The following is a 25,443-nucleotide window of genomic DNA, read 5'->3' as shown; positions in this document are numbered from 1 at the left end:
GCCCCCAGTTATTTTGTCCGGAGAGGCATGCTGAGCGGAGTGTCGGCGTCGAAGGACTTGACCTGCCGTCGAGCCGAGGCGAGGGCAAAACACACAAATCCCGTAGCGTCTTGATCGTACATGTTCTTAGTGCCGGGAGCCTCCAACATCCGAGTGCCGTGACAAATATGCACCTTGCTCCGTGCCATTGGCCCGCAGCCCAAGGTCCCGGCAGATCGAGATCAAGGGACCATCCATCCGACGTCTCCACGGCAAAGGGGGGGGGCGGCGGATGGAGATTGCTCGCCGCCGTCGCCAATATGCGGCAGCCGCATCAGCCATGGCGTTCGGCCGCGTCCGACATGGGAGACGGGATGGCTTTCTGAAAGTTGCTCATTCTGGCCAGCCATGGGCATCTGCGAAGCTCAGGGCAGCTTGGGACTCGAGGGGCATGGAAGTAAAAACCGGGTGGCGTCAAACGGGGCTTGCATCACGGTGGAGCGACAAGCCTCACTCACATGCGAGGTTGGGAGGACAATGGCCCCTGGGGGGGAGGAGAGATGGGACAAACAGACAAGGGCCAGAACCCAAGCCCACGCTACAAGGGGTGAGTAGTACGGTGTAGGTACCCAAGAAACGGCGCTCCCAGCATCAATGGGGTGGGAGAGCTGTATGTCTCAGTTCCGGCGGCGGCGGGCTTCGAGATCAAAAAGTGTGATCAAGATCTGCATTTCGTCATCTTAAGTGGCCGAATCACGAAAAAGCAACAGGGACCGCCCGGTTGGGCTTGGACCCCCCCAGGGGGCCCGCTGGCGGACGCGGACGCGGGCGCAGACGCGCTTCTGTCGGCTCCGGCAGCGGCTTCAGTCTAGCTGTCGGACTTGTATGAAGCACAGTACCAGAGAGACGTCTGGCGTCCACCAAAGCCTCAGGAGGCTTGACGACGGAGGCTCCGCTCTGGTGGCAATGGAACCGATCGACCCGTGCCGACGAACCCGTGGGCCAGCAAGCCAGCCAGCCAGCCAAGCCATTGACGGCAATGCTCAGCGCGGACCAAGATGAGTGGTTTGTTGATTTCCAGTTTCCAAATTCCAAATTCTCGTCGTTGGCCCGTAGAGCCCGCGTCGTCTGCGTGCACTCTAACAACAAGAGCCAAATGTATTTTGCCAAGCCTTTGGTCGCCCCAATGCGTCCGCCGCCGTCACTTATGACGACCGGACAACCGTCAACGACCGCGCAAATACACATCATCGAGCGTCATCCGTGCCTCGCTCCGGCCTGGTGGCGGTGTTAGTGCAATCGCTGGCGTTGCGGGTGCTGTCGACAGTCGTTGACGTGAGGAATGTGTTAGCGTAGCATCAAACAACGCTCTGACAGCTTTCGCCGCCCCGACAACTGGCGGCACCTGTTTTTTCTGATTAGTTTTGTCGACGATTCTGATGTCATTCCCACTGACATGCACTTTGGCACTTGAGAGTGTAATCGTGATGCGTCACCTGGCGTCTGGGCAGCAGGCGCTGCAAACAGAGACCGGGTGAGTTTGATGCCCGCGAGTCGTGGCCGTCACGAGACGCAGGAACTTTGGAATTAATTACAAGGGGATGCACGTTGGGTGCTGCGTCGTCCCATCTTTCTAAAAGGCGCTGTCAAGATCGGGCGGCCGATCCGAGCGCAAACCGCGGAGAGCCAGGCTCCGACTGGGCCATGGGGCCCTTGTGCTGTTCTGCTGCAACAGGGTTCACGCGTCCCGTCTTCATGTCGTCGAGGTCCCAACCGCATTGTGTTCGAAAGTCGGGCGAATGAATCCCTACAAGCCGGGCGGGGTAGGCCGCTGTCAGACAGCATCTTGACTTTTGTAAAGAGCTCATTTGACATGAAGTCTGCAAGGCAGATGCAGAAGCTGCATCCAACTTCCTGCAACCGGCAGTTGTCACGAGCCGCGCGAGCCCATCGAAATTGCCAGACTACGTCTGTCCAGCAGCGACATGACTCTCTCTGTGCATGCATTTGGCGAGAGGTCCAGGGGGGGAGGCCCAGGCCACCCACCAGGCAGGTCCGGCGACTGGGGAGCGAGTTGATATCCGAAAGGGGCAACGCCTGCGGCCGACCCCGGATGGACGACGTCAAGGACTTGCGACTGGGCGGCGGCCTCTCCGTCCTTCCCCACTCTCCTCTCGCTGTCACTGCTTTCCTCCATGTTTGTTACTCTCGCTCTGTGCAGCCCGCAGCAGCTACGGAGCATTGTACGGCAGGGATCTCGTGACCCGAGTCAGGACGCGGCATCGGCATCACGCAGTTGCATTGGAACCCGGACGGCCACTCCAGCCGCTTGACGGGGACGGAGTGCTGCCCCCCTGCGAGCCCCTGGGCTTGTGCGCGCAGCGGCGGCGGGCCTGTCCGGCGCTGCGATCTCCCCGCGATCATGGGGGCGCCCCCTCTCCACCACCCAGCGCGGGAGTCGGGCGGCGGCGGCAACTCCAACTCGAAGACGGCAGCGAAGACGGCGGCTGCTGCTGGTGTCCAGGACCGCTTCTCTCTGCGCGGCGTCGAGGAGTGGGCGTCGCTGCTGCGCAATGGCCCGCGACGGCCGCTCCTCACGCACGTCAACGCCGACACGACGTGGCTGATCCAGCTCCCCTGGCCGGCGTCGGCGTCGGCGCGGTCGTCGTCGTCGCGCCCGCCCGGCCGGACGCACTTCAACATCCTCATCGACCCGTGGCTCGACGGCCCGCAGAGCGACGTCGCGTCCTGGTTCAGCACGCAATGGCACGTCGTCCCCTCGGGCGTCGCCACCATCGCGGAGCTGAACCTGCTGCTGCGACACGTCGAAACTCGCGGCGCAGGCACAGGCGACGCTGCTGCTTTGCCTCGCACCGAGGCCGAGGCCGTCGGCGCGCCGTGCTTCGTCGACGCCGTCGTCGTGTCGCACGAGTTTACGGACCACTGCCACCGCGCCACCCTCGAGGAGCTGCCCCCGAGCACGCCCGTCTTCGCCACCGACGTCGCCGCGGACCTCATCCGCAGCTGGGGCCACTTCCACCGCGTCGTCACGATCCCTGCCCTCGGGCCAGACGTGTCCTGGAGGCGCCTCACGGGCGTGGGCCCGCTGCCCGACTGGCTCGCCGTCGGGAGGGTCATTACCCCTGGGAACGCGCTGTACTACCACTCTGCCATCCTGGTTGCGTTTGACCTAAACAGCGATGCGGCGCAGGCGTCACCAGCGACGGATGAGGGGCATGGCGCAGTCAAGAGCGACGGAGGCGAAGCCATCGTGTATTCGCCGCACGGCATCGCCGCCGAGGACCTCGCGAGTGTGCCCGCGGCAAGTGGCCTGCGCACGCTCGCCCTGCTCCACGGCCTGCACGACGTGCGCATCTGGCTCACCAAGCAGCTCAACCTCGGCGCGCTCAACGGGCTGCGCGCCGTGGCTGCGAGCGGCGCGCGGTACTGGATAGCGACGCACGACGAGGTCAAGGCGGGCGGTGGGCTCATAGCGCCGCTGCTGCATCGCACGGCGTACTCGCTGCGTGACGCCGTTGCGCACGAGGAGGCGCAGATGGACGCCGTGCCTGACTACACGTTTGCGGAGCTGGGCTCCGGGGACGGGTTGGTGTTGGCATAGATGCACATGCCATGGCACTGGCTTGATGTGCTTAGAGAGACGTATATTTCTTTCTCCTCTTGAGAGGATGTCCATAGACGACGAGACGTTACATGAATCAGTATATGACGATTATCAATAGCCATTGTGCGAATCAACTATCCTTTCCAAGGTTCATTATTACCGTCCACTATTCTATAAGGTCTTTCCCAGTGTCTAGTCTATCATCGGCAGTTCAGTCTCGTCAACTCGCAAGTGCATCTCCCGAGTTCACAGCTCATCCCTCGCATCCAGCTCCGCATTCATCGCCGCCACCAGCCCCGCCGCTGCAAACGTCCCCATCTCCAGCGCCTTGACGACGCTGCGCATCGGCGTCGCCATGTCCCCCGCCACGAAGCACCCGTCCACGCCCTCCGCCTCGTTGCCCGGCCCGGCCCGCACGCGCACCTCCCCCGCCGCGCCGATCTGCAGGCCCAGCTCGGCGACCAGGTTGCCCGCGCGCTGCTCCACCGCGGGGTGGTTCGCGACGAAGCCCTCCGTCGCGCTGGTGCCGTCGTCGAAGTGCAGCGTCACTGCCGTGCTGGCTGCGTCGTTGCTGCTGCTGCTGTCTTCCTCCTCGTCCTGATGATGATGATGGTGGTGGTGCAGCTTCGGCGGGTGTGCGAGCGCCACGCGGGCGATGCGCCGCGTGTCGAAACGAATCTTCCCGCTGTGTAGCTTGCCCCGCGTCGCGGCCGCGAGGTCCTCGTCACCGTTGGTGTACACGGTGACAGAGCGCGCCAGGCGCTTCACCATGGGCGCAATGTGCGCGAGCATGTCCGCCGAGGTCATCATCCCGCCGGCCAGCACGCCGGCCGACTCGGCGCCCCGCTCCTCGAACCCGTGGCAGAACATGCAGTGGAAGATGCCCCTGCCCCAGCACTCGTCGTAGCCGGGTATGTCCCTGGGGAACACGTCCCGCACGCCCGTCCCGAGGCCAATTTTACGGCCCGTGTAGACGTTGCCCTGCTCGTCCGTTGCTTCGAACAGCCACTCTCCCCCGCTTGCGGCATCCTTCCCATCGCTTGTAGCTCCATTAGCGGCAGCGACGGTGTCAGAGGCCGCTGATGGTGATTGAGAAGCAGGAGCTCGTTGTATCCTGCGCAGGCGCGTGACCGTCGCGCTGCGAAACTCGACCGATGCGTACCGCTCCCGCAGGTCCCGCCGGATCTTGTCGCGGAAGGACGCGGGGCTCGCGTGGTCGAAGCCCGGGACGGTGTGCATGTGTGCGGCGCGCGCGTTGCGGTACTCGCCCGAGTCGAGGACGAGCGCCGAGTAGACCTGGCGCGCGAGCCCGACGGCCATGGCGAGGCCCGCGGGGCCGCCCCCGACGATGAGCACGTCGTAGAGCTTGGGGGCGGTTGCCTGTGCCATTTTTTCCTTTCTCTTTCTTCGCTTTCCTTCTCTGTCGTGTGATATTATCACAGTAGTTGTTTTGTATCGTAATTTGTGTCTGGGATAAGCGGTGCTCTGGGAAGAAACCGTGGTGGAAGGATGTCACTGCGTGCGATCAAAACTGTGGAACGCAACGGAGCCGGGACAGCTCTTATACTTTACTCGACGATAGCGTCTTTGTAGTTCACCTGCGTCATCGCATAGCATCATCGCGCTCAATCAGCCGCGAATGACTCTTTGCTACGCGCTACGGGCCTTGTCCTGCGCCCGGGCAGGAATCCGGCGTCATTGGTGCTGGGGGCCAAGAAAGTCTCCGGCCGGCGCCGTGCCGGTTTCAATCTCCGAAAAAGTGGGGCCGGCCCTGAAAGTCGCCGGTATCTCTCCGGACGGCATGGCCGACGGGATCCCGGGGTCCGGGAGGATGCACGGGGATGACGCGGAGCCCGAAAAGCCACAGGCTCAGAGGTCTCCGACGACTCTACTTCTGTGCCCGATGACGATGACGCCATTCCATCAGACTATAGCGTTAGCCACTCACGAAACCATCAGTCACAGATGCATGACAGAGAGCGAGAAGCTTAGATGCGGAAAAGAACTCATGCGGTCGTCGCTTTAGGTATAATTTCTAAATGTCATAACATAACGCCAGTTACAGGTAACGGCAGACAAGATTGAAACAGGAAAAGAGCGCTCAACGCCCGCCAGCATACATGCCGCCGTCCCACGAGGCCCGCTAGTATACACATCGCGCGGGACCCCAGCTGGCCGCGCATCGACCCGGAGCGACTGCAGTTCGCCCGGGCGCGACGCGGCCATGTACAAAACAGGGCTGCGCACAGGCTGGCCATTCATCTATCCCACCGCGTCCGAAACCGAGAAGTACAACTTCTTGTACAAATAGAGGTACACTGGGCTTGTGAGGACCAATCCGTTGCGCATTCGTATTGCGTCTTCTCGAAATCCCGGCGGGGCACGGGGGGATTCCCTTTGCGGACCTGCTACGAGTCGTCACCCAGCACGACCCACGTCTCGTCCGGAGAGGCGTTGGGGTGGCTGTGGCCGTCCACGGCGCTCAGGCGCATCTCACGCTGGGAGGGCGTGTCGTCGAGATCGCTCTCAGAGAAGCAGTCGTAGTCGGAAAGAGTGTCGGTGACCAAGTCGGGGGGCTGCGACGTGTCGACGTCGAAGGAAGGGGGCTGTCCGGAGCCGGCGAGCTCGTAGACGACCCGGAGGGGCGGATATGACTGTCGAGGCGAATGTTGAATGTCCTCGTCGCCGGACGTCTCCAAGTGATAGTTGTTGTCATCATTGGAGGGGAAGAACTGGGCGATGGCGGTGTCATCGCCAAGGTCGGAGAATGAGAGATCCAGGTGGAGGTTGTAGCCGGCCTTTGTGCCCTTGCGGGCGCGCTTGGCCGGGCGGATGGAGTAGACTGGCTGCTCGTGCTGGATGCTGTTGAGGTTGAAGACGGTATCCTCGCCGACGGCGCGGCGGTCACTGTCATCATAGAGCAAACCCATGCGATACAGCTCGGCGACCTGCTCGTCGTCGTTGTCGCGGGCGGTGGGGTCTCGTCGGACACGAACCTTGCCCTTGGCAGTGCTGGCATCGCGGAAGGCCTCCTCTCGCTCGAGCGTGGGTCGCCTGACAAGGCGGAAGCGATCCGAGGGCAACGGGATCTCACTATGGGCAAGATCCCGGCCCTCGTCCTCGTCTTGGCCGCATAGGCGGCCGCGGTTGGTGGGGTTGTTCCGACAGCGCTGGCGGGGCAGTGGCCGCGCGGCGCCGTACTGCTTTCTCAAATCGCTTTCGAGATGTACTCTGAGAGTGCCGTTGCGGGCACTGGGGAGAGGTTCCTGCTCGAAGACGGAGGGAACACCAAGGGTCTCGTAGACGAGGTGAGGATCGTTGGCCTGGGCGAGGCGCTTCGCGTTGCCGCGGATGGTGTGGTTGAAGGAGCGGCGGAAGATGCGCCCCTGTCGCCGCGGGAGGTGGCGGTTATGGATCACCGTCGCAGGAAGCGCGGCGCCGATGGCGTCTGCAGCTGAGGCATCCATGTTCGGTGACGCTGTGGGGGACAGATTTATAGGTGGTCGGAACTGTGATAGTTCGGTGATGACGGGGGTGAGCAACAACGTGTCAACTATGCCGATGTCGATGTCGATGTCGGCGTAGACGTTGACGTGGATGTTGATGTCAGGGCGGAGTTGTCGTCGGTGGAGACGAGGCTGAAGGATGTCAAGAAGAAGGCGTAGGACGTGCGTGGTTGTCGTCGTCGTCTATGTCAGGAAGTCGCGATGGAACATTCCAAGGCCTTCCTGCAAGGGCGCAAAGGTGGTGGTGAGAGTGCTGTTCCTGGTGGAAGGTGCAAGAGACGCCTAGAAGCAGCAGACATGGAAAGGGCCGCAAACGACTTATATCGAGGACGGGCGCAGGGGGGCGGTGATTGGCGGCTGGGGGAGTCATCTGGCCCAGGCTCGAGGGGGGCGTCCCCATCATCGGCCGGATGCTGGGGAGGCTGCTTTGCTTGTTCATCAATCATCATGGATGGCGACAATGGCGTGAGTCACCTGGGCACTCCAGGCACTGCTGTTTTGGGATGGAGGGGTGGCGCAGCGCCGCCGCTGATTGGACGCCGGGTCGTGGTCTGCTGGGCGTCTCGCCCGCTGTAAGGGCTGCGTCAGAGGCTGAATCGCGCCTAGGTGCCCCCGGCCGCCCGGCGTTTCCTTTCCAGTGCAGCGCAGGCCGTTTGGGGGCCTCCCGCAAGCAATGGAACCTAGCACTGCCTGGAACCTGGAAGACGCCCAGCCCGACAAGGCAGCGCCAGCGCCACCCGCTGTGCTACAGAACCCGACTGTCCATGTCCAGGTTTGTCCGGTCTGATGAAAGCCTGCCGCGCTGCCGTTAGGCTGACGTCGTCATCCAAGGATCATTCCTCTTTCGCTTGTCCATCGAGGGCCCGCCATGCCGCCTCGTCGCATAGGTACGAGTACGCATCCCGTCTGTGCCTCGTCTGCAACGCGCAACGTGCCCACCTCGGCGCTGGGTTACAGTCCTGAGGGAAGCCGGGCGATCACACGCTCGGGGCCGCCGATAGCGATCAGACGCCAGGCCCAACGCCCAGCGCTCGGGCACCCTGAAATGGACGGAACGCGCAGAGGCGCCGCCGTACCTTAGGTACGCCGTGCCGTGAGGTGCTGATAACGGCGTCCCCCCAACACATGATGGTGTACCATCCGATCCAGAATTCCCTTATCCGGCCCTCGGTCCCTCGCGCCTAGGTAGACGACACCACCAGCACTATCAGCACCCGAATCTACCCCGGATCGCCCATTGGGCGGCCCCATCGCGATCCCGCCTCTCCGGCTGTCCGCGCTGTCACGCGCTGCCGGCCAAGGTGCCTCGCCCGCCCCCGCCGGCCAATCCGCGCCCAACACGCCCCCGGTCGCCTGAGCCCGTGCCTGAAACCACTGGGTCGCTGGCGCCGAGGAAGCCTGGCAGCTGAACGGCCGCTGGCGCTCCGGGCTCGCTCCCAACCGCTTTGACTGATGCGGGAGGGCCACGAGGACGACAACGGCGACGATGACACGACTGTGGTTCTTCGACCTCGTCGCCCAACCCTCAACGAATCCGCCAGTCTCGGGACAGACACGCAAGTGACATGCCGAACGAAAGACCTCCATGCCTCACTTCTTTCTCCCACGACATTGTCCCGCCAAAGGGCGGCTGCTCGACACCCCCTTCTCGCCCGTCCAGCCAACGCAGCAACATCATCATGTGCATAACGAGGCATCCTTGTTGAGTGACATGCCGTTCCAAGGCTCCGTCGTATGCCTGCACTTGTGCCTGTACTCGTTGCGTCATCCAAGCCCAAACGCTCCTCCTGCACCTCAGAACCCCTCACTGCCCGCGTTTGACAGCCTCATCGTCCGGGATACCATTCTCGTCGTCTCGCAGTTTGCTGAAAACACATGTGCAAAAGCCCTGGAGCTGATTCGAGTCGTTTGCCTCGCCGCATGTTTGTTCCGCCCGCGGCTGAGTTTCCCATGTCTCGGCGTCCGTCGCATCTTTGCTGCTCATTCGAAGCCACTGGTGTCTCGACCGCCCGATGAACAGGCCGCAGCGATATTATCGCCAAGTATCTCCTCGTGCAATTTAGTCGTACGATCCAAGCCTTGTCCCGCAATCCTGCGTCAGACTTCAGGCGATGCCACGCGGGCCCCCAGGATGTATGCAGCTTGCTTTCAGTTTCGTTTGCGACCGCGGCGCCCACTCAGGTGGTTTCCTGAACCCGTCGGTGCAACCACATTATTTCGGACGTAGGACACGCCATTCGTCGTCTAGAACTCTAGGACATAGTAACATCCTTTGGCTTCACGTCCAGTCTGGTCTGATGTTGCGGTGAAACCGTCACAGTTAAGCATAAAGGACGCATCTGGTGTGGCCACTCCATCTTTGCTTCGCAATTGTCACGGAGATCCGCCACGAACGGCACCTTTTCGAGTATGTTTGACAAATGACCCTCCATCGCAATGGGTCACTGTCAATGCCTGCACCGCTCTGTGCAGTATATAATCCTGAGCGACGTCGGACGCCGTCTAGGTTTCTCCCGCGCCAACTTAAGGCCAGGCCATGCCTAGTTTCTCCAGCACACTGTAACCAACGACTCAAAAGTTGGCAATATGAGGATCAGCGTGGTGGCCATCTGTGCCCCTCTCGTCGGGCTGGCCGCAGCGTGGCCCGCTGCGAAGCTGGACGACGCTCGCCGAACATACGACACCGCGGATAATGCTCAACGGGCCACTACGAAGAGTATTATCGCCCAATCCGACCACCCGGATAAGCAATATTGGGGCGATACGCTAGTTAGCTCAATTGCAGACTGCAAGGCAAGTCACTTCTTCTCACAGCACTGCACAAACATCGGCCCTGTAGACTGCGGGTTCCGTGCTCTTGCCATGTACAGCGCTGACTTCGGGAGGTAGCCCTGTCCACCCAATCCCCCGGAATCGCTACTCTGTGGCCGGTGGTGCTATGCCGTCGCGACTTTGCTAGGGTATTGAGAGCCCCGCTGCTGAGATCGAGGCATTAATAGGCCATGGGGTCTTCTGACCTGTGCACGGCAGTTGAACTCCCTCAGAACCCGAGTGGTTGCGCTACGGGCGGAGATGCGTCGACTTTGTGAGAGCCTCGCAGCACTGACCAGGTGGATAAAGTGGCATAGATGTGGTTAGAAAGCATTGAAGTTTTGCCGTGGCTCCATGTCAAAATAAAAGGTTCATACCATGGCCCTGTATAGACGTCAATGGTACCACCAGCCCGACATCGCTATCATAGTATGCTGCAAAGAGTGTCTCAATTGGACTGCGGACAGGTGGACGTTACTCCGTAAGACATCTACTTGTATTGCGTCTAAATACGTTTTTGAGTCTTAGAGGTATAGCAGGCCGGCTTTGATGAGTGAAAAGAGTCCTCTCCCACCTAACACGGGTGAGCCGTCTCGCAAGCGGTGGATGGAATGCGTCAGACGATAAAAGGCACATACATTGCACCACTTGAGGAGTTAGAAAGCCCTCTAAACTAATTTTCTCTTCTTAATTGAGTCTTGCACTGAGCCAGGCTCAACTGCGAACTTCTCTGATAAGGTCCATGTCATCTGTCCGCCATTAACATGAAGACTCTCCAGCTCCTCCTCGTCGTTGGCATCATGGTCACGGCCAGTCCCATCGACCGAGACGTCGCCCAGCTGCACAGGCTCAAAACGGTCGGCAACCCGGAACCGGGGTACAACCCCGTCATGGTGAAGCCACTCGGGGGCTTCGCGGGCAGGGTGCTCCAAGCAGGAACAACGCACTCGGCGCCTTATGGGCGCCATGCCGCCGGCGTCGGCATCACCAACACAGCCCAAGCGCTCTTCTCAGGTGGCTTCGTAGGAGCCGGTGTACCCACGGTGGCGAGCGAGCTCGTGCAGGCCGTGCGGGCGGGCGCGTTCGAGAGGTTCGGAGGCCGGGACTCGCCGTTTGGACGGTGGGACGCGGAGAGGAGGAAAGTCGGCCAGGAGTGGAAGCAGGCAATCATCGAGGGGGCGCAGAGGCTGGGAGAATGGTTCGAGCAGTTCATGCAGGGATATGTCGTTCCGCCAACCGTCTTGGTTCCTCCGACCCCTTCAACTGCTTCCGCTCTGCCTGATCTTCCGGAGATCCCAAACGGTCCGCATCATCCATTTCGCCCAGATCATCTTTCGTGGAACAGAAATAAGACGGAGGCCCCAGTGGGAGACGTGTCGGATCGTCCAGCGGGGAAATGTCAGGTACGTTTGTGTTCATTGTCCCATCGCCAGGCGCGTCGTGTGTACATGGAAGGCCCCTGGCGGCTGACAGCTAATCACCTCAATTGCCAGTTCTGCGCGGCGGAGTCTAAGCCGGGGGCGTCGTGTAGGGACGAATGTGTGCTCAAGGACGCGCTGCCGAACTGCCGGGTAAGCTGCCCTGGATGTCCTGACACGGCACTCAACTATGTTTGGCTGCAGCAACTGACATTCGCTTCTGTTATAGCGTTGCTTCATCAGAGTTGCCGATGAAATCCGATGTGGTGTACGTTGCTCGAGTTGAGCAGCCTTGGGCCATGTCTGCAGTCAATGCAGAGGCAGCGCCGCGCGGAGACGGTTGCGCTCAGCTCGCAACGGATCATCTCTGCGAGTAGAGGACGTGCGAACGAACAAGAAGGAAGGGCTTCGGACCCATGAGTTATGTGCCATTCATTTGATGGCTCTGTCAATTCATGCTGCGAGTAGAGATTGAGTGGCCCAACTGTAAAAGTGAACGCAGCATCTCGTCGCCGTGGTAGACCTGAGTTCCCTCTTGCATCATATAACAGAGTCTCCTCGGCCATCCGTCTTGCTTGGCCGCCCGTGCTATGTCGTGAGCCCCGTGTCCATTTCAAGACTCCTTCTCCGCCACGCTCAACTGCACATCCTTGAGGTATTCCCTCACATCCACCATCTTCATCCCTCGCTTTGCATTCACCGTCCCCTCCACGCCCCACGCCACGCCCTTTCCTCGCGCAAACGTGCCCCTATACTTGGCCATGACGCTGTCGGGCTCCGCCTCGAGCTGCTTCGCCAGGGTCTCCTCGTCCCAGAGCTCTCTCGTAAACTTTTCGCCGCCGAACCGCTCGTCCAGGAGCTCCGCCAGCCGCGCGTACGAGATGGTGTCTCCCGCCGTGTACACCACGCCGTTGACGCCTTCGCCTCGCGGGTCGAGCACCATCTCTGCCGTGACGCGCCCGATGTCGCCAGGCGTCGTCAACGTGATCTCGTTGTCCCAGCGGCCGAGGGCGCGCACAGTCCTGCTATCCAGCTCGACGACACCAAAGGCTGGCTCGAAGAGGAAACTCATGAAAAGGCCCGTTGACACAATTGTCCACTCCGTGGCACTCTGCGCGCGCAGCACTCTCCGCACCTCGAGCTGTTCGTCGAACAGGTCCTGCGCGCTACCCTTGCCGATGACATCGTAGTCCATGCCGAACTGCCAGGGAAAGTATCGCCGTACGCCCGCTTTGAGCGCCGCCTCAGCCAGCTTCGTTTGTGTCCCTTTCGGCAGCTCCATCCCACAGCAAGAAACCACCGTGTCGTAGCGTGCCATGATGTCAGCCAGCTCCCCCACCGACGCGGCCACTACATCGGCCGCGTCGAAGCCCGCACCGAGGGTTCTGATGTGCTGTATGGTGCGCTTCTTTGCCGGCGCCGCTGAGTCCAGGGTAACCTGGCGGAGCAAGACACTGAGCGTAGCGACACGCGGGCGCATCGGGTGAGCGGCCAGGGCGGTCAAGACGGCGAGGCCGAGCTCTCCGGCACCGAGAACGAGGACGCTGGGAGGTGTCATGATGGGGCCGTTGTTTGCGCGATTGAGGGCGGCGAGGTTGGTCTCTGTAAGCAGTTGTGAGGTCATGGCGCCAGCCTCTCATATATCTGTCGATGGTGTCGCCTCAGCTCTTGGTCTCCACAACTAGTCTATCATTTAGGCTCTTTTCGCCGTTTAGTTGCTTAGAAATGGGCACGTTGAATCAATGCGGACTTAAGGCCCCGAGGAAACTGTCAGAGTGCCAAACACCGTCTCTTATTCAAGCTTGGCTGTGGATCGCTGGCGGTGGTCTTGGCTGCGACAGGGCCCGTGGTGGCGGCTAACGCCGTCTTTGACGCTAAAGTCCGATGCAGGCATGACAGGCGACAGGGAGCTCGTCACGGCCGGACGTGGCGTGACAAATATGATGTATGTACATTGCTTGGCCGACATGTCAAACACGTCCTTACATACAAGCCCCTTTCCGTCAAACTAGCTCCTCCGCGCGGCGTTGAGATTCTTGTTGGCGAACCCGACCGTCATGGCGCCCAGGTCAAACACCACAAACTGCGCCTTGAGCAGCACGTCTCCCAGGATGGCAAAGCCAATCTTGTCCGAGGTCTGGATCCCGCCGAAGCACGTGGTGTCGTTGACCTTGCCGTAGTTGATGTACGCGCCCGGGACGAATCCGCGGTACTGCCCGATGGCAAAGTAAAAGTCGGGCGGCGTTGTCGAGCACGGATACACGTACATGCCCTTGTCGTCGGTACTGGCCCCCTGCACCTTGCTCCAGTAGCCCTTGAGGATTTCCTCCGGCGCCAGCAGCAGCGACGTGCCCGTGTCGACGATGGCGTTCCATGCATACGACTTGAGGTCGCTGGTGTTATTGCCGACCTGATAACCCGTGAGGGAGATCTTCCAGTACGGCGACTGCGGATCGATCTTGGCGTACTGGATCTGTCCGGTGTACTCGGACTGGTTGATGTAGCCAAAGTTGTAGTTGCCTGGCTGCTGGCTTCGCAGGTTGGACGTGAAGAGGGGCTGCGCAAGGTCCTTCTTGATGTTGTCCATATACGTGAGCTGCGCCTGGGGTTTTACCGTGTTTGCTCGGGACATGGACAGGCCCAGGATGCCCGACGCGAAAGAATCGGCCGCGATCTCTGGAGAGACGTTGACGGCAGCCTCCACGGCCTGCTGATCAAAGTACGTCTGTCCGACCTGCACCCGGTCCTTGTACACAATGCCCGAAGCGCCCGACTCGTCGCCATACTTGATCTGCCAAGTATAGTTTTGCTGGAGCTTCGCCGTCGACGAGTCCTCCGGGCGGTACAGAGTCTGGCCATTGACGCTCTGCTTGCTCGTCTTGGACGAAAAGACCCATCTGCCACGCAACGTCAGATCACTTCGGTAAAAGCTGGCAAGTCGCTTACAGGTCTGCGGACCCCGTGTCCAGGTTGACGTTAATAGTCTGCGGCGGGGTGCCAAAGCCGACAGGCACGACGTATTCCGAGTCGAACGTCTCGGCCGGTATGGCCTGGACGGTCCCAGCTTCTCCGACTACACCAGTAAGCACACGCAGCCGGGGAACTTACCCTGTTGAACGGTCTTACCTTGAGGCGAGAGAGCCTTGAACTTGGTCATAAGTGCCGGGTTCTTTTTGACCGCGCGTGAGAGCTGCGGTGGCAGCGACTTGCCATATCGCAAATGCGCCTTCATAAAGGCCACCGGCACATCGACGCCCTGGAAGTTCTTGTTTGGGATTTGGGCCACGCTGAATGTTTTGCCGTCGCGCTTTTCCCTCGCGGGCGGAGCAGGCTCGACGCGTGGTCCAGGGACGGCGCCCTCTGCCAGCACGGCGAGGACGAGGAGAGCAGTCGGCGCCTTCATGATGGGCGCGTCGGCGATGCTTCCTCGTGATGACGGCGACAACGACAACGACGACGACGACGAACTCTGGCCGGGCGGCGGATAGTAAAAGAGTGACTGGGCCCGACGAGTTCAACGAGTGTAAGTCTCCCATCCATCGCGTCGGTCAGCGTCGAGACTCATGTGATTCTTAACAGTGTGCAGCCCTTCCTCTCAGGAATGGCGATCAACTCAGCCCGGGCGCGAGTGCTGGAACGCGACCTGGCGTAAACAGGAAATGACTTGCCCGCTCCCCGACACATTTTCACCTTAAAGCCAGCACGAGACCGCGTTGAAACAGCGGTTCTAGCTCGTCCAGATTGCGGAAGGAGGTGCGGTTGAGACATTGCACACGTCTTGATGCGCCCGTGTGAGCGGGTCGACGAGACTCCAGAGACAAGCTGACGAGTTCACTTCAGCAGACGCGCGTGGGAGTTGTTTGCCAAGAGAGGGCCGCAGTCTCGTGCACGAGGTGAGGGAACCGTCCAAGCCACGATGGAATCCGGCCAAGGTCTCTCACATTGGTTTGCGGCGCCGCCAGCTTGCTCCTGTGAACTCACGTCCACGAGCATCCATTCAGCTTACGCAATTCCATTCTACGAAGCGTCACGTCCGACACGTCCGAGGGCAGAAATGGTGGTCCGAGTCACCGAACCGAACTGCGCCCCCGGTCGGGTCGAGTCACCGCGCGTGAGCCTGCATGACGGACGGAGACGGCGACGGGGCCCAGTGAGCCAAGGCGGTGACGATGGCTCAGGCTTTGGTGTTTGGCTGGACGAGAGAACAGTGGACGCCCCATCAGCAACAGCCGCTGCGTGAGCGCCCAACCTGCCTGAGCTAACGCAGGGACGGGACTGGACTGGACTTGGGCTGGTTGAGGGTCCATGAGTCACTATGAACCCCACTGAGCGTGCAAAGTCGCCTCCCTCGGTCCCCTAACGGGTGGCGCTGTGGCTGCCCGCGCCCGCTGCCCGCCACCATCCAACGCTTTGGTGGTGGACGGAAATTTTTAGATAAGATACGCCGCGGGGCAGCGACACCTTCACACCGTTTCCTCCAGTCTCGACAGAACTTTCCCACCACAAGCAACACCGCCCGCTCTCACAATGGCGGACTCGAGCACAACGGCAGCAGCCTCCCCGGCTGCGCCGCACCAACCGCCCTTCACATACACCGCCAACCAGGGCTACGAGCAAACACAAGAGGTGCCGCCCGAGGTGCGCATGCACAGAGGCGCCCCCCACCCGGACCAGCACCACGACGGCGACGACAACGACGATGAGCTCGACGACATCTTCAACGACAGCGACGACCTCGACGGCGACGACGAGTGGGCCGCCGAGGCCGGCGACCTGACCAAGACGTACAACCGCCAGCGGCAGCTCAACGACGGCAATGCCGCCGCCCCGCGCTCCAACCAGCAGAAGCCCAAGGCCAACACCTTTGCCAGCGTCGACGACCAGGTCTCGGCGCTGGCCAAGCACGCGGCCAAGATCCGCCTCGACAGCGTCAAGCAGGATGACGACAAGGACAAGGACAAGGCGGACCGCGCCACGAGCGAGCAGGTGCTGGACCAGCGCACGCGCATGATCCTGCTGCAGATGATCAACCGCGGCGCCGTCAGCGAGGTCCACGGCGCCATCAGCACGGGTAAGGAGGCCAACGTCTACGGCGCCGTCCTGCACGACGACGCCACCGGCGAGACCATCCACCGCGCCATCAAGGTCTACAAGACGGCCATCCTCGTCTTCAAGGACCGCGAGAGGTACATCACCGGCGAGCACCGCTTCAAGGGCGGCTTCGACAAGGGCAACAACCGCAAGATGGTCAAGCTCTGGGCCGAGAAGGAGTACCGCAATCTGCGGAGGATTCACACCGCCGGCATCCCCTGCCCGGAGCCCATCAACCTGAAGCTGCACGTCCTCGTCATGGGCTTCCTCGGAGACAGGAAAGGCTGGGCGTACCCGCGGCTGCGAGACGCCGTCCTCCAGGGCGACGACGTCGACCAGCAGTGGCGGAGCCTGTACCTCCAACTCCTCGGGACCATGCGCAAGATGTACCAGGTCTGCCGGCTGGTGCACGCCGATCTGAGCGAGTACAACATCCTCTACCACAAGGGCACGTTGTACATCATCGACGTGTCGCAGAGCGTCGAGCCCGACCACCCGCGCTCTCTCGAGTTCCTGCGCATGGACATCAAGAACGTCGGGGACTTCTTCCGCCGCAAGGGCGTCGACACGCTGACGGACCGCGCCATCTTCAACTTCATCACCGCCCCGACGGGATCCGTCGAGGCGCCCGACATGGTCCAGGCGCTGGAGAAGATCTACGAGGCCAGGGAATCCGCCACGACGGAGGAGGAGGCGGCCAGGTTCGAAGTCGACAACGAGGTGTTCCGGAACCAGTACATCCCGCAGACCCTCGAGCAAGTCTACGACATCGAAAAGGACGTGCAGAAGCTTGGCGAGGGTCACGGCAGCGATCTGGTCTACAGCAACCTGCTCGCCGACCAAGTGGTCAAGCCGAAAGCCGACGGCGAGGCCGAGGCCGAGGGCGACGAGAGCACCGACGAGGAATCTGGCGATGGCGCCTCCCTCTCCGGCGACGGGTCGGGAAGCGACGACGGCACATTCGACAAGGGCAGGCCACGCGGGCGACGATTCGAGGACAAGGATGAGAAGAAGGTACGGCTCCCTACCATCCCAGCCATTTCATACGGCAAAGGCTAACTTATCGGCGCAGCAACACAAGCAGGCCGTCAAGGAGGCCAAGCGCGAGAAGCGCAAGGAAAAGATGCCGAAGCACCTCAAGAAGAAGATTGTTTCGAGCACTTCCCGGCGGAAGAAGTAGACGGCAACGGAAAAAAAAGAAAAAAAAAGACGAGACGTAGAATTCACGATCAACGATGATATGCTCTCCTGGCTGCATACAGCTTACTTGCACTGGTGGATAGGCTTGAGCTAGCAGGGGCAAGAGTGGATTGGCAGGGCGTGGCAAAAGTCGAATGATGAGCACTAATCGTCGCGAGGACGCTCGACGGATGGTTTAATCGTCGGTTCCTCGGAGTTGACGTGTAACCTCCAGTCCTGTGGCTTGCGATCCGAGCAGTCTTCTTCAGAGGACATGCGCTGACGATCAAAGAGAGCACTGACGACTTGATATATGCCAAATACATGACAGCTTCTCAATACACTGACAAGGCGATTCAAGGCCGTGATGAATATGACATTGTAGATGCCCCACTTGACTCCGTACGCGCCGTGAACCCTGATGAGATGAAAAAGTATTGGCCACCGCTGCGTGGCCATCCCGAATATCCAAGTAATCGTACCTAGTCCAAATGAGTCGTTCATGTCGGGCATTTTTGTTGGCGAAGTCAATCACACTTAAAAGTAATACTGCTGTTGCGGCTGTCCCGGGGGTGGTTGTGCCAGAAACTCAAAGCTCATGGCATCCATCCCGCCTGAGTTCCAGGGATCCGGCGATTCTAGCATGTCAGCCAAGGCCCCTCGTTTAACACTCGGAATTAGACTTACCGCCCCAGATGGAGTCGTAGAGATCCATCGGCGCCATGTATTGTGTCTGATCCACGGTGAGATTGGGTATGCTGCCATCCATGCTCATGGTTGCTGGGATTGAGTTGTTGAAGGGCATTCTGGGAGTAGTCAGCAACTGACAAACGCAAATCACAGGCTAAGGCTCCTTACCCTGCGAAATCTTGCAGCGATGCCCCATTTTGCATCTCTGCCATGGCCAGGGCAGCATCCTCGCGGGGATCACCTGACTGACTGCGGAATTGCGCGCTCGACGTCGCCGAAAGCTGGTTGCCCAAAGGCAACATCGGGGTCCGGCTCCGGCTTCCGCCAGCCGACGAATCGCCCTCTCGCTTTAGGTGCGTCCCAATGACGGACCCATGGTCGTAAATATTCTTGAGGGCTGTGAGAGCCCTCCACAATGGACCAGAAAGCTCAATGTCCTTGTCGGACACGGGAACATGGGGCTCGGGAGAGCTTGCCTCCTTTGCCGCCGTGGCCGACAAGGCCGCAATCAGGTCTCCTTGCAGTTGACGGACCTCCGGATCGGTTTTGGTGTCGCACAGAATACCAAGTAAAAGCGCCGATGAAAGCCCGTGATACGTAAAAGCCCAGCTCCGCGTTGGGATCACCGAAAGCTGGTGCATCGACAGGAACATTCGCACCGTCTCTGTCAGGTTCTCCTTGCATCGGTCGGCGAGCTCCTTCTTTTGCTTCGAATCGATCTCGCACTCTCTTTTTAGCGCCGGCCGACAAGCCACTGAGATGACGAAAGAGGTGTGCAGGCGTATGGCGAAGTATTGAAGGCGATCTAGAGCCGTCTTGCATTGCTCCTTGTCCCGCATATGCGGGCGTGCCCGAGTGCGTAGGGTTTCGACTGCCTCGCACTTCTCAACAATCTGGTCGTACGAAGGCGTCACAGTGGCGTCCGGATTTAAGCGGCGGGAGATAATCTCAATGAGGTGGTACATCATCTCCAGGTACGTGTAGTTTCCGTTGGCCGAGTCGGGGCTCTCGGGAATGGCGCAGCTTCGGAAGTTGGTCATGGGTGCCCTGCATGGGTTAGATGGGGACCATTTTCGGCTTCGGGAAGTATTCACCTATCAAAAGACAGAGACGTTAAGGTGTCATGCCAGACGCAGGTCCACCACAACTTGCGACGTATGGCTTCCTTGATCTTTGCGTCCGGAGGCGCATTTTCGCGGCCGTCGTAAGAAGTGGGCCGATGCAGGCCGAGGGACTGCGCAAGGCGGCATGTAAGCCCAGTCAACGCCCACGAAGCCTCGGCCTTCATGTCATTGAGAAGGACGAAGCTCGTCAACAGTAGGGCCTGGATAGAGTCGAATGAAGGTCTGTATTGTGAGCTGACTGGGCGGGCAGGCATGGGTGGGGTGACATACCGGAGCAAAAAGTTGCCGAGCCGCAAGAAGTGGAACGATATCTGTATGTACTTCTGAGAGTCCCGGGTCCGAATGTGATACGGGCTCTCATGATACTGTGAGCCCACCGCCAGAACGGCAAACAGAATGGCCAGCCACGACGCCGTCACCGGCCTTGACGACTTGCTCGTGGTTGAGGCATTCCGTGACCTCTCCTCAAGATAGATCATCAACTTGGACTCGAGATCATCCATGTCGTACACAAATCCCCAAAACGGCTGCGGAATCTCCTTGTAGGTACGGAATAGCCTGCCACCGTCAGTCAGCAGGTGGCTGAGTTGCACAGTGTCCCACCACTTACTTTATGACCTCTCGGTCAGAAGGCAATTCCGCAGAGATGTCTTGCGCTAGCTTGTGGAGGTGATGCGAAGACATCAGAGGGAACGGGGCGGACGTGTCGAGCCCCAGGATGGACCGCATGTCGCGCCGAATGTCAACGTTGTCGCTCTTGTCGATGGGTGAGGACTGCTCTCGGAGTAAAGCCGGAATGCTGTTCTGGCCAAGATAGCGGTCTCCCACGGACTCGGTGTCGTCAAGATTGGCTGATACGCCTGTGAGTGGTTACTCGGTGCCTTGGGAGGAGGGCAGGGAGCAATTTATGGAGAGTCACGTACCGATGGCGCGGGGCCAACTCTCCTGTCGTTCGCTTTTTCGGCCCTCATCGCCCCTGGCGTCGGAAAAGGAGGCAGTCCTTTTACGAGGAACACTGGTTTGTGAGAGGGTGGATGAGGACTTGTTTGTGGATGAGCGATTGGGCTTGTACGAGCATAGCTGAGGGTGCTCTCTCTTGACGCAGTTCTCGCAGGGCTGCTTGTTGTCACACTTGACCTTGCGCTGACGACACGGCCAGCAGGCGGTCCCTGGGGTCCGTCAGCCGAGATGAGACTTTGGCAGTACGCTTGAACAGGCGGCAGGTATGAGTGAACGATGTATAAGGCGCCAGACTCACCATAGCGAACCTTGCGATGTGAGTGAATGATGCGATTTGCCTCCTCCGGCGTCAGATCGTCCACCGGCACCAGCTCTTCGGGCTCGGGATTCTCGGTCATGGCTGAGAAGTGCCGTGCCTGGCCGGCAGATGGATAAATGGCCCAGCAATGGACAATGGCTGCGTTTGTTGGCGAAATGGGGTGCTTTGCAGCCGATGCGATGCTGGACAAACGCCGAACACCGAGAAGCTCCACGGTCGGAGGAGCTGTGCTGGTGGCTATTTGGGCGCGTGGGCTCGGCCCCTCTAGAGGTAAGACATTGGCTGGCGGCTGGTAATTCCTGGCTTATTTGTACTGTGGTCAGCGCACCGGTATAGCTGATGCTGCACAGTATGAGAGTACGCCGTTCTATCCGAATTGCGTACCCCGCCCGGGCGCGTTAAGAGGTCATGTGACCTCGCATCCATCCTCTCCGCGAGCCGTGCACTCCAGCTCGCACCCAACAGCCCCGCCTCGCCAGCAAACCGCACTAACGACGCGTCTTTAGCTTCGGCAGCTCCCGCTGGCGCATCACCACCAACCCACCTTCGCCAATCGTTTCTTCTCGGGTGGTGTGGCTTCCGTCACACCTCCTGCACCCGAGCCGAACCCAACGGCGCCTCAGGATAGTCGAGTCGTTGCTTCGTAGGGCGTCACGGTGAGACAGGCGCCAACCCCGCTCGGGGCGGGGAGCGTCCAGCAATGGATCCGAGACCGACGGCCGAAGGCCTCAAAAGAACAATTGACTGTCTCAACGAGGCCTATGATCTCGGCATTCGGGGATCGACTCTCTCGCCCAGAAAGCAGAGCTCGACGCCGCGAACTGAGGAGCGGCTCTACAAGAAGATTCACTTTCTACACTTCAGCAAGTCGGCGCGCTTGGCTCGGTGCATGGAAGCGTTTCATGCAGACGCCCACAAATTACTGTCCCGATCAACGTCCATTGCGCACCATGGAGCTAAAACCGACGACGGCGCCTACCGAGAGGCTCAATTGCAAGCTTCTCTGCTATCGATACTGGACGACGAGACTTTTGCTCATGGCACGGAAACGAAACGAACCTCAATTGAATCTCTCGAGTCAGAACCCAAGCGGCCCAGGAGTCGCTCCGGACGATCAAGTTCAGAGTCGCTCGATCGGAATGACACGGTCGATTCAATTCCTGTGAGGTCCAGCGTCGGCCCGCCCGATACGCCGCCCCCTCCGAACCCTCCTCGCTTTCAGGCTACCATTCGCTCGTACTTCTCCGCGGCTTCCAGCACGGTTCGCTCTGCGCCAACATCGAATTCGTCCTCATTCCGGTCTCGCCTTGAGGCAAGCGCGCCAACCAGTAAAAACACGAGCTTTTCGGAAGAGTACGACCCCTATCCAGTCTGCACACAAGAATGTCGCGTCCTGGAAGAAGCTTGGGAGGTTTCCGAATCTGCCGTGAGCTCAGACCCAGTCACGCCGAGTGAAGGTGTACGTAGGGTTCCTGGGACGCTCAAGGACAGTCTGAGCTGGCGTAAGTCCCTATCCCTTCTTCCCCCGTTTCCTCACTTTCGATGCTGATAATAAAGCAGCTGATCTTGCTTTCCCTGGCCTGCGGATGGCACCATTGGCCGTGAAATGGGAGGTTGCGCGGATCGCGCTCAATTGTAACGTTGACTGTGACAGCATCAGCGACCTAAATTATGAGCCCAACGAGTCCTGGCACAACCAGGTAGCACTGCGCAAACGGCTCGCCACTCATCGCTCCTTTGAAGGGAAAGTCCTTCCGCCCCCCAGCGAGCCGAATGCCTGGGCTCTTGCCTTGGGTCCCTTCCAGTCGGCGGACACCGCAGTCTGCCTAAAGGCAGAGTTGACGTACGCCTCGGATGAGGGCGGACCGATCTATCATGCCCGGCTAATGCCTCTACAATTGGATCGAGGCAATCGGCTGATTCGACGCTTCGGCGCTGATAGGTTTCTCGAAGTCACCATGCCATCGCCAACAGGGATGAAGGATCTCCCTGATGCGTTGAAGAATGTACCTGAATTTTCTGAGCAGGTCATTCGATGGCTCACTCAGGACACACACCGTCTCCTTGATCGAGACTGGGCCTCGTTCTACACCAGCAAGCCGAAACGGACGGCCAAGTCGTCAAAAGGGAAGACGGTTTCTTTGGAACGTATTTACCTCTTCGCAGTTGGCGGTGACAATTTTCAGACGTCTCACACGCGCGGCAGTGTCCCTCCTGGGGACGAGGCCTTGCTTCCAGGCTGCCGGACAAACATGAAACTCAGCACTCTGCTGGAATGGGCCGTGGGGATCCAGCATAACGCTACAGATCAGGCTGCCAAACTATTCACCCGCATCGCCTTGAGTAAGTCCCACGCCCTGAATGATGCGTGGGCCCTTGCTGACAGCATCCAGGTCTGACCAAAACCCGGGCGACCGTCGTGGTAGCGCACCAAGATATTCGTCACCGGGACAAGGACTTGGGCGAGTCCCAGCATGTGATGAGCGACGGAGCTGCCCGTATGTCGCGAACCTTGGCCAAGAAAATCGCCGACCACCTTGAGTTGGATGCCACCCCGGCCGCTTACCAAGGCCGCTTTGGATGTGCCAAGGGCATGTGGATCGTTGATGTCCGGGATGACGGACTTGATGGCGACGAGTGGATCGAGACGTATCCGTCACAGCGCAAATGGAAATGTCCGTTCGAGGACCCTCAACACCGTACGTTCGAAGTGAAGGACTGGTCCCGCGAACTCCGGACCGCAGTGTTGAACCAACAGTTCATCCCGGTTTTGGAGGCTTGCGCCGTGGATGAGGACCGCATGAGGAATGCTATAGCTGCTCACTTGACCAACAGTTTGCGCATGGAACTCGAAGCCGGGAAGACAGCCCTTACCAAGCCGACCGAGATGCGCCGATGGCTGACGCAGTTCGGCCAGGCCAGTGAAACTAAATCGCACAAACCTTTCATGGGCGGCCTACCTAGCTCTGATGAAGATGCGGTAGCATACTTGCTCGACGCTGGATTCGACCAACGGCAAAACTGTTTCGTCCAGGACCTCTGCGTGGCCCTGGTCAGGAAGAAAATGGAAACTTTGAAGACGAAGATGCATGTCCGCGTGCCCCGATCTTCGTACCTCTTCATGGTTCCCGATTTCTGGAACATTTTGAAGGAGAACGAAGTGCATGTGTCGTTTTCGAACCGCTTCCAAGTCGACGGCTTCTCCGATACCCTTCTGGAGGGCATGGATATCCTCGTGGGCAGGTCTCCTGCGCATCTGGCGAGCGACATCCAGAGAGTTCGAGTCATCTCACACACGACACTTCGAAGACTGAAAGATGTCATCGTTATGTCTACCAAGGGCACAATGTCCCTCGCTGAGAAGCTATCCGGTGGTGATTATGACGGGGACAAGGCCTGGGTGTGCTGGGACCGCGAGATCGTCGATACATTTTGCAACGCCCCGGTCCCTGCCGGCCTGAAGGTCGCTAGCTTGGTGAAGAAAAACTACCTGGAGAGGCTGGACGTGACGGTGAAGTCTTTGACGACGAGGCCGAACGTTGAGGAGATGTGCACCCGATTCGTCTACACAGCATTTAGCTTTCACATGGAAGCGTCTCTCCTTGGCACTGTGACCAATTACAAGGAAAAGCTGAGCTACCACCGGGGCTCTATCATGGACGAAAGAGTCGTTTGGCTCAGCAACTTTCTTAGCCATTTGGTGGATCAGGGCAAGCAGGGGATAAAGTTTACACCCGACCACTGGGCCAGGGTTCGGAGAGAGCAGCTCCAAACCCCCTTGCATCTAGACGATCCAGACTACGCCTTGGAAAGGCGAGTGTCAAAGCCGTCCAAGCTGCGGCGATTGAGGGACCACATCCTAGACCATCTCAAGTTTAGCGTTGGTGTGCCAGCCATCAGCTTCGCCCTTGCGGACTTCGAGAGAACTATCAAGGGCAATGGAGGGGAATGGTTCGATGCGGATCTGACCAAACCTGCGAACGACTTTGAGCAAGTGTGTGGATCGTGGGCCGATGGGAGAAAGGTCCTCAGGAAGCTCCGACACGACATCGAGGAAGTGGCGAGCGCCTGGGGCCTGGCTATGGGGCAGCTTCGAGAGTCCATGAAAGACTACTCGGGCAAGGTCAAGCTGATCTACGAGATGTGGATGAGTATTGCCCCTGCTGATGATGTCCAGTCCTCACCGCGGGTCAGTGCCCTAATGGAGCCATGGGTAGCAGACCCGAAAGCCAAACGATGGACGCTGCTCAAAGCCTCTCTCACTTTCAAGATCTACTACCGCAAGTTGCCCAAATTTGTCTGGAGGGTTGCTGGACGCCAACTCTGCGAGCTCAAGTGTCTGGCCAACGGCGCACATAGCGGCTCCTCGTATGCCTTCGTCAACCCGGAGATGTACGCAAGTCTGCGGCCGAGCAAGACCTTCACCACTCAGCTCGCGATCCGGGAGAACGGCGCCGAGACGGCAGAAAGCATCGTTGCGTCGGTGAACGAGCTCTTTGACGGAGACGAGTGGGCGGATGCTTACGACTGAATGACAGTAGCCCTTTGATGATTGCGTGATTTGCTACGCGAGCGACTAGCGTTTGCATCTGGACGCGTGTTTCAGGATACCCTCTGTGTTGGATACAGTGTTACGAATTATGAATGCTGAGGCGCACCGCTTCTGAATACTAACACATGCATTTCTCCTCGTCCAGCTTGCGCTTGCTTCATAGTAGATGGCCTCACAACGAGACCGATA

The 25,443-nt window shown here is 59.6% G+C and overlaps 9 protein-coding genes across 9 annotated transcripts; 4 read left to right on the top strand and 5 right to left on the bottom strand.

Annotated features, from left to right (window-relative positions):
• Positions 1-2,401: 2,401 nt before the first annotated feature.
• Positions 2,402-3,601, top strand: PLICBS_003244 (uncharacterized protein; the record flags this gene model as incomplete). Its single annotated transcript, XM_018322980.2, has 1 exon — positions 2,402-3,601. One exon carries the CDS (start codon positions 2,402-2,404, stop codon positions 3,599-3,601), a length of 1,200 nt encoding a protein of 399 aa, XP_018178210.2.
• A 249-nt stretch (positions 3,602-3,850) lies between these two features.
• On the bottom strand, positions 3,851-4,993 carry PLICBS_003243 (uncharacterized protein; the record flags this gene model as incomplete). Its single annotated transcript, XM_018322979.2, has 1 exon — positions 3,851-4,993. One exon carries the CDS (start codon positions 4,991-4,993, stop codon positions 3,851-3,853), a length of 1,143 nt encoding a protein of 380 aa, XP_018178209.2.
• Positions 4,994-6,012: 1,019 nt separating this feature from the next.
• PLICBS_003242 (uncharacterized protein) lies at positions 6,013-7,071 on the bottom strand (the record flags this gene model as incomplete). Its single annotated transcript, XM_018322978.2, has 1 exon — positions 6,013-7,071. The coding sequence occupies one exon, from the start codon at positions 7,069-7,071 to the stop codon at positions 6,013-6,015; it is 1,059 nt and encodes a 352-aa protein (XP_018178208.2).
• Positions 7,072-10,685: 3,614 nt separating this feature from the next.
• On the top strand, positions 10,686-11,434 carry PLICBS_003241 (uncharacterized protein; the record flags this gene model as incomplete). The annotated part of the gene is made up of 2 exons (XM_065600187.1): positions 10,686-11,223; positions 11,415-11,434. 2 exons carry the CDS (start codon positions 10,686-10,688, stop codon positions 11,432-11,434), a joined length of 558 nt encoding a protein of 185 aa, XP_065456259.1.
• Positions 11,435-11,952: 518 nt separating this feature from the next.
• Positions 11,953-12,963, bottom strand: PLICBS_003240 (uncharacterized protein; the record flags this gene model as incomplete). The annotated part of the gene is made up of 1 exon (XM_018322975.2): positions 11,953-12,963. The coding sequence occupies one exon, from the start codon at positions 12,961-12,963 to the stop codon at positions 11,953-11,955; it is 1,011 nt and encodes a 336-aa protein (XP_018178205.2).
• Positions 12,964-13,347: 384 nt separating this feature from the next.
• On the bottom strand, positions 13,348-14,742 carry PLICBS_003239 (uncharacterized protein; the record flags this gene model as incomplete). Its single annotated transcript, XM_018322974.2, has 3 exons — positions 13,348-14,236; positions 14,286-14,412; positions 14,466-14,742. The coding sequence occupies 3 exons, from the start codon at positions 14,740-14,742 to the stop codon at positions 13,348-13,350; spliced, it is 1,293 nt and encodes a 430-aa protein (XP_018178204.2).
• Positions 14,743-15,866: 1,124 nt separating this feature from the next.
• Positions 15,867-17,610, top strand: PLICBS_003238 (protein kinase rio1; the record flags this gene model as incomplete). Its single annotated transcript, XM_018322973.2, has 2 exons — positions 15,867-17,444; positions 17,503-17,610. 2 exons carry the CDS (start codon positions 15,867-15,869, stop codon positions 17,608-17,610), a joined length of 1,686 nt encoding a protein of 561 aa, XP_018178203.2.
• Positions 17,611-18,146: 536 nt separating this feature from the next.
• Positions 18,147-20,781, bottom strand: PLICBS_003237 (uncharacterized protein; the record flags this gene model as incomplete). Its single annotated transcript, XM_018322972.2, has 8 exons — positions 18,147-18,247; positions 18,297-18,415; positions 18,468-19,346; positions 19,394-19,645; positions 19,694-19,981; positions 20,034-20,283; positions 20,347-20,592; positions 20,682-20,781. 8 exons carry the CDS (start codon positions 20,779-20,781, stop codon positions 18,147-18,149), a joined length of 2,235 nt encoding a protein of 744 aa, XP_018178202.2.
• A 1,879-nt stretch (positions 20,782-22,660) lies between these two features.
• PLICBS_003236 (uncharacterized protein) lies at positions 22,661-25,233 on the top strand (the record flags this gene model as incomplete). Its single annotated transcript, XM_018322971.2, has 2 exons — positions 22,661-23,045; positions 23,096-25,233. 2 exons carry the CDS (start codon positions 22,661-22,663, stop codon positions 25,231-25,233), a joined length of 2,523 nt encoding a protein of 840 aa, XP_018178201.2.
• Between the last annotated feature and the right edge of the window lie 210 nt (positions 25,234-25,443).

This window comes from Purpureocillium lilacinum, assembly GCF_023168085.1.
Source record: "Purpureocillium lilacinum CBS 284.36 DNA, scaffold_2, whole genome shotgun sequence".
Classification (NCBI taxonomy): Eukaryota; Fungi; Ascomycota; class Sordariomycetes; order Hypocreales; family Ophiocordycipitaceae; genus Purpureocillium; species Purpureocillium lilacinum.
This window is presented reverse-complemented; position numbering and strand designations above follow the sequence as displayed.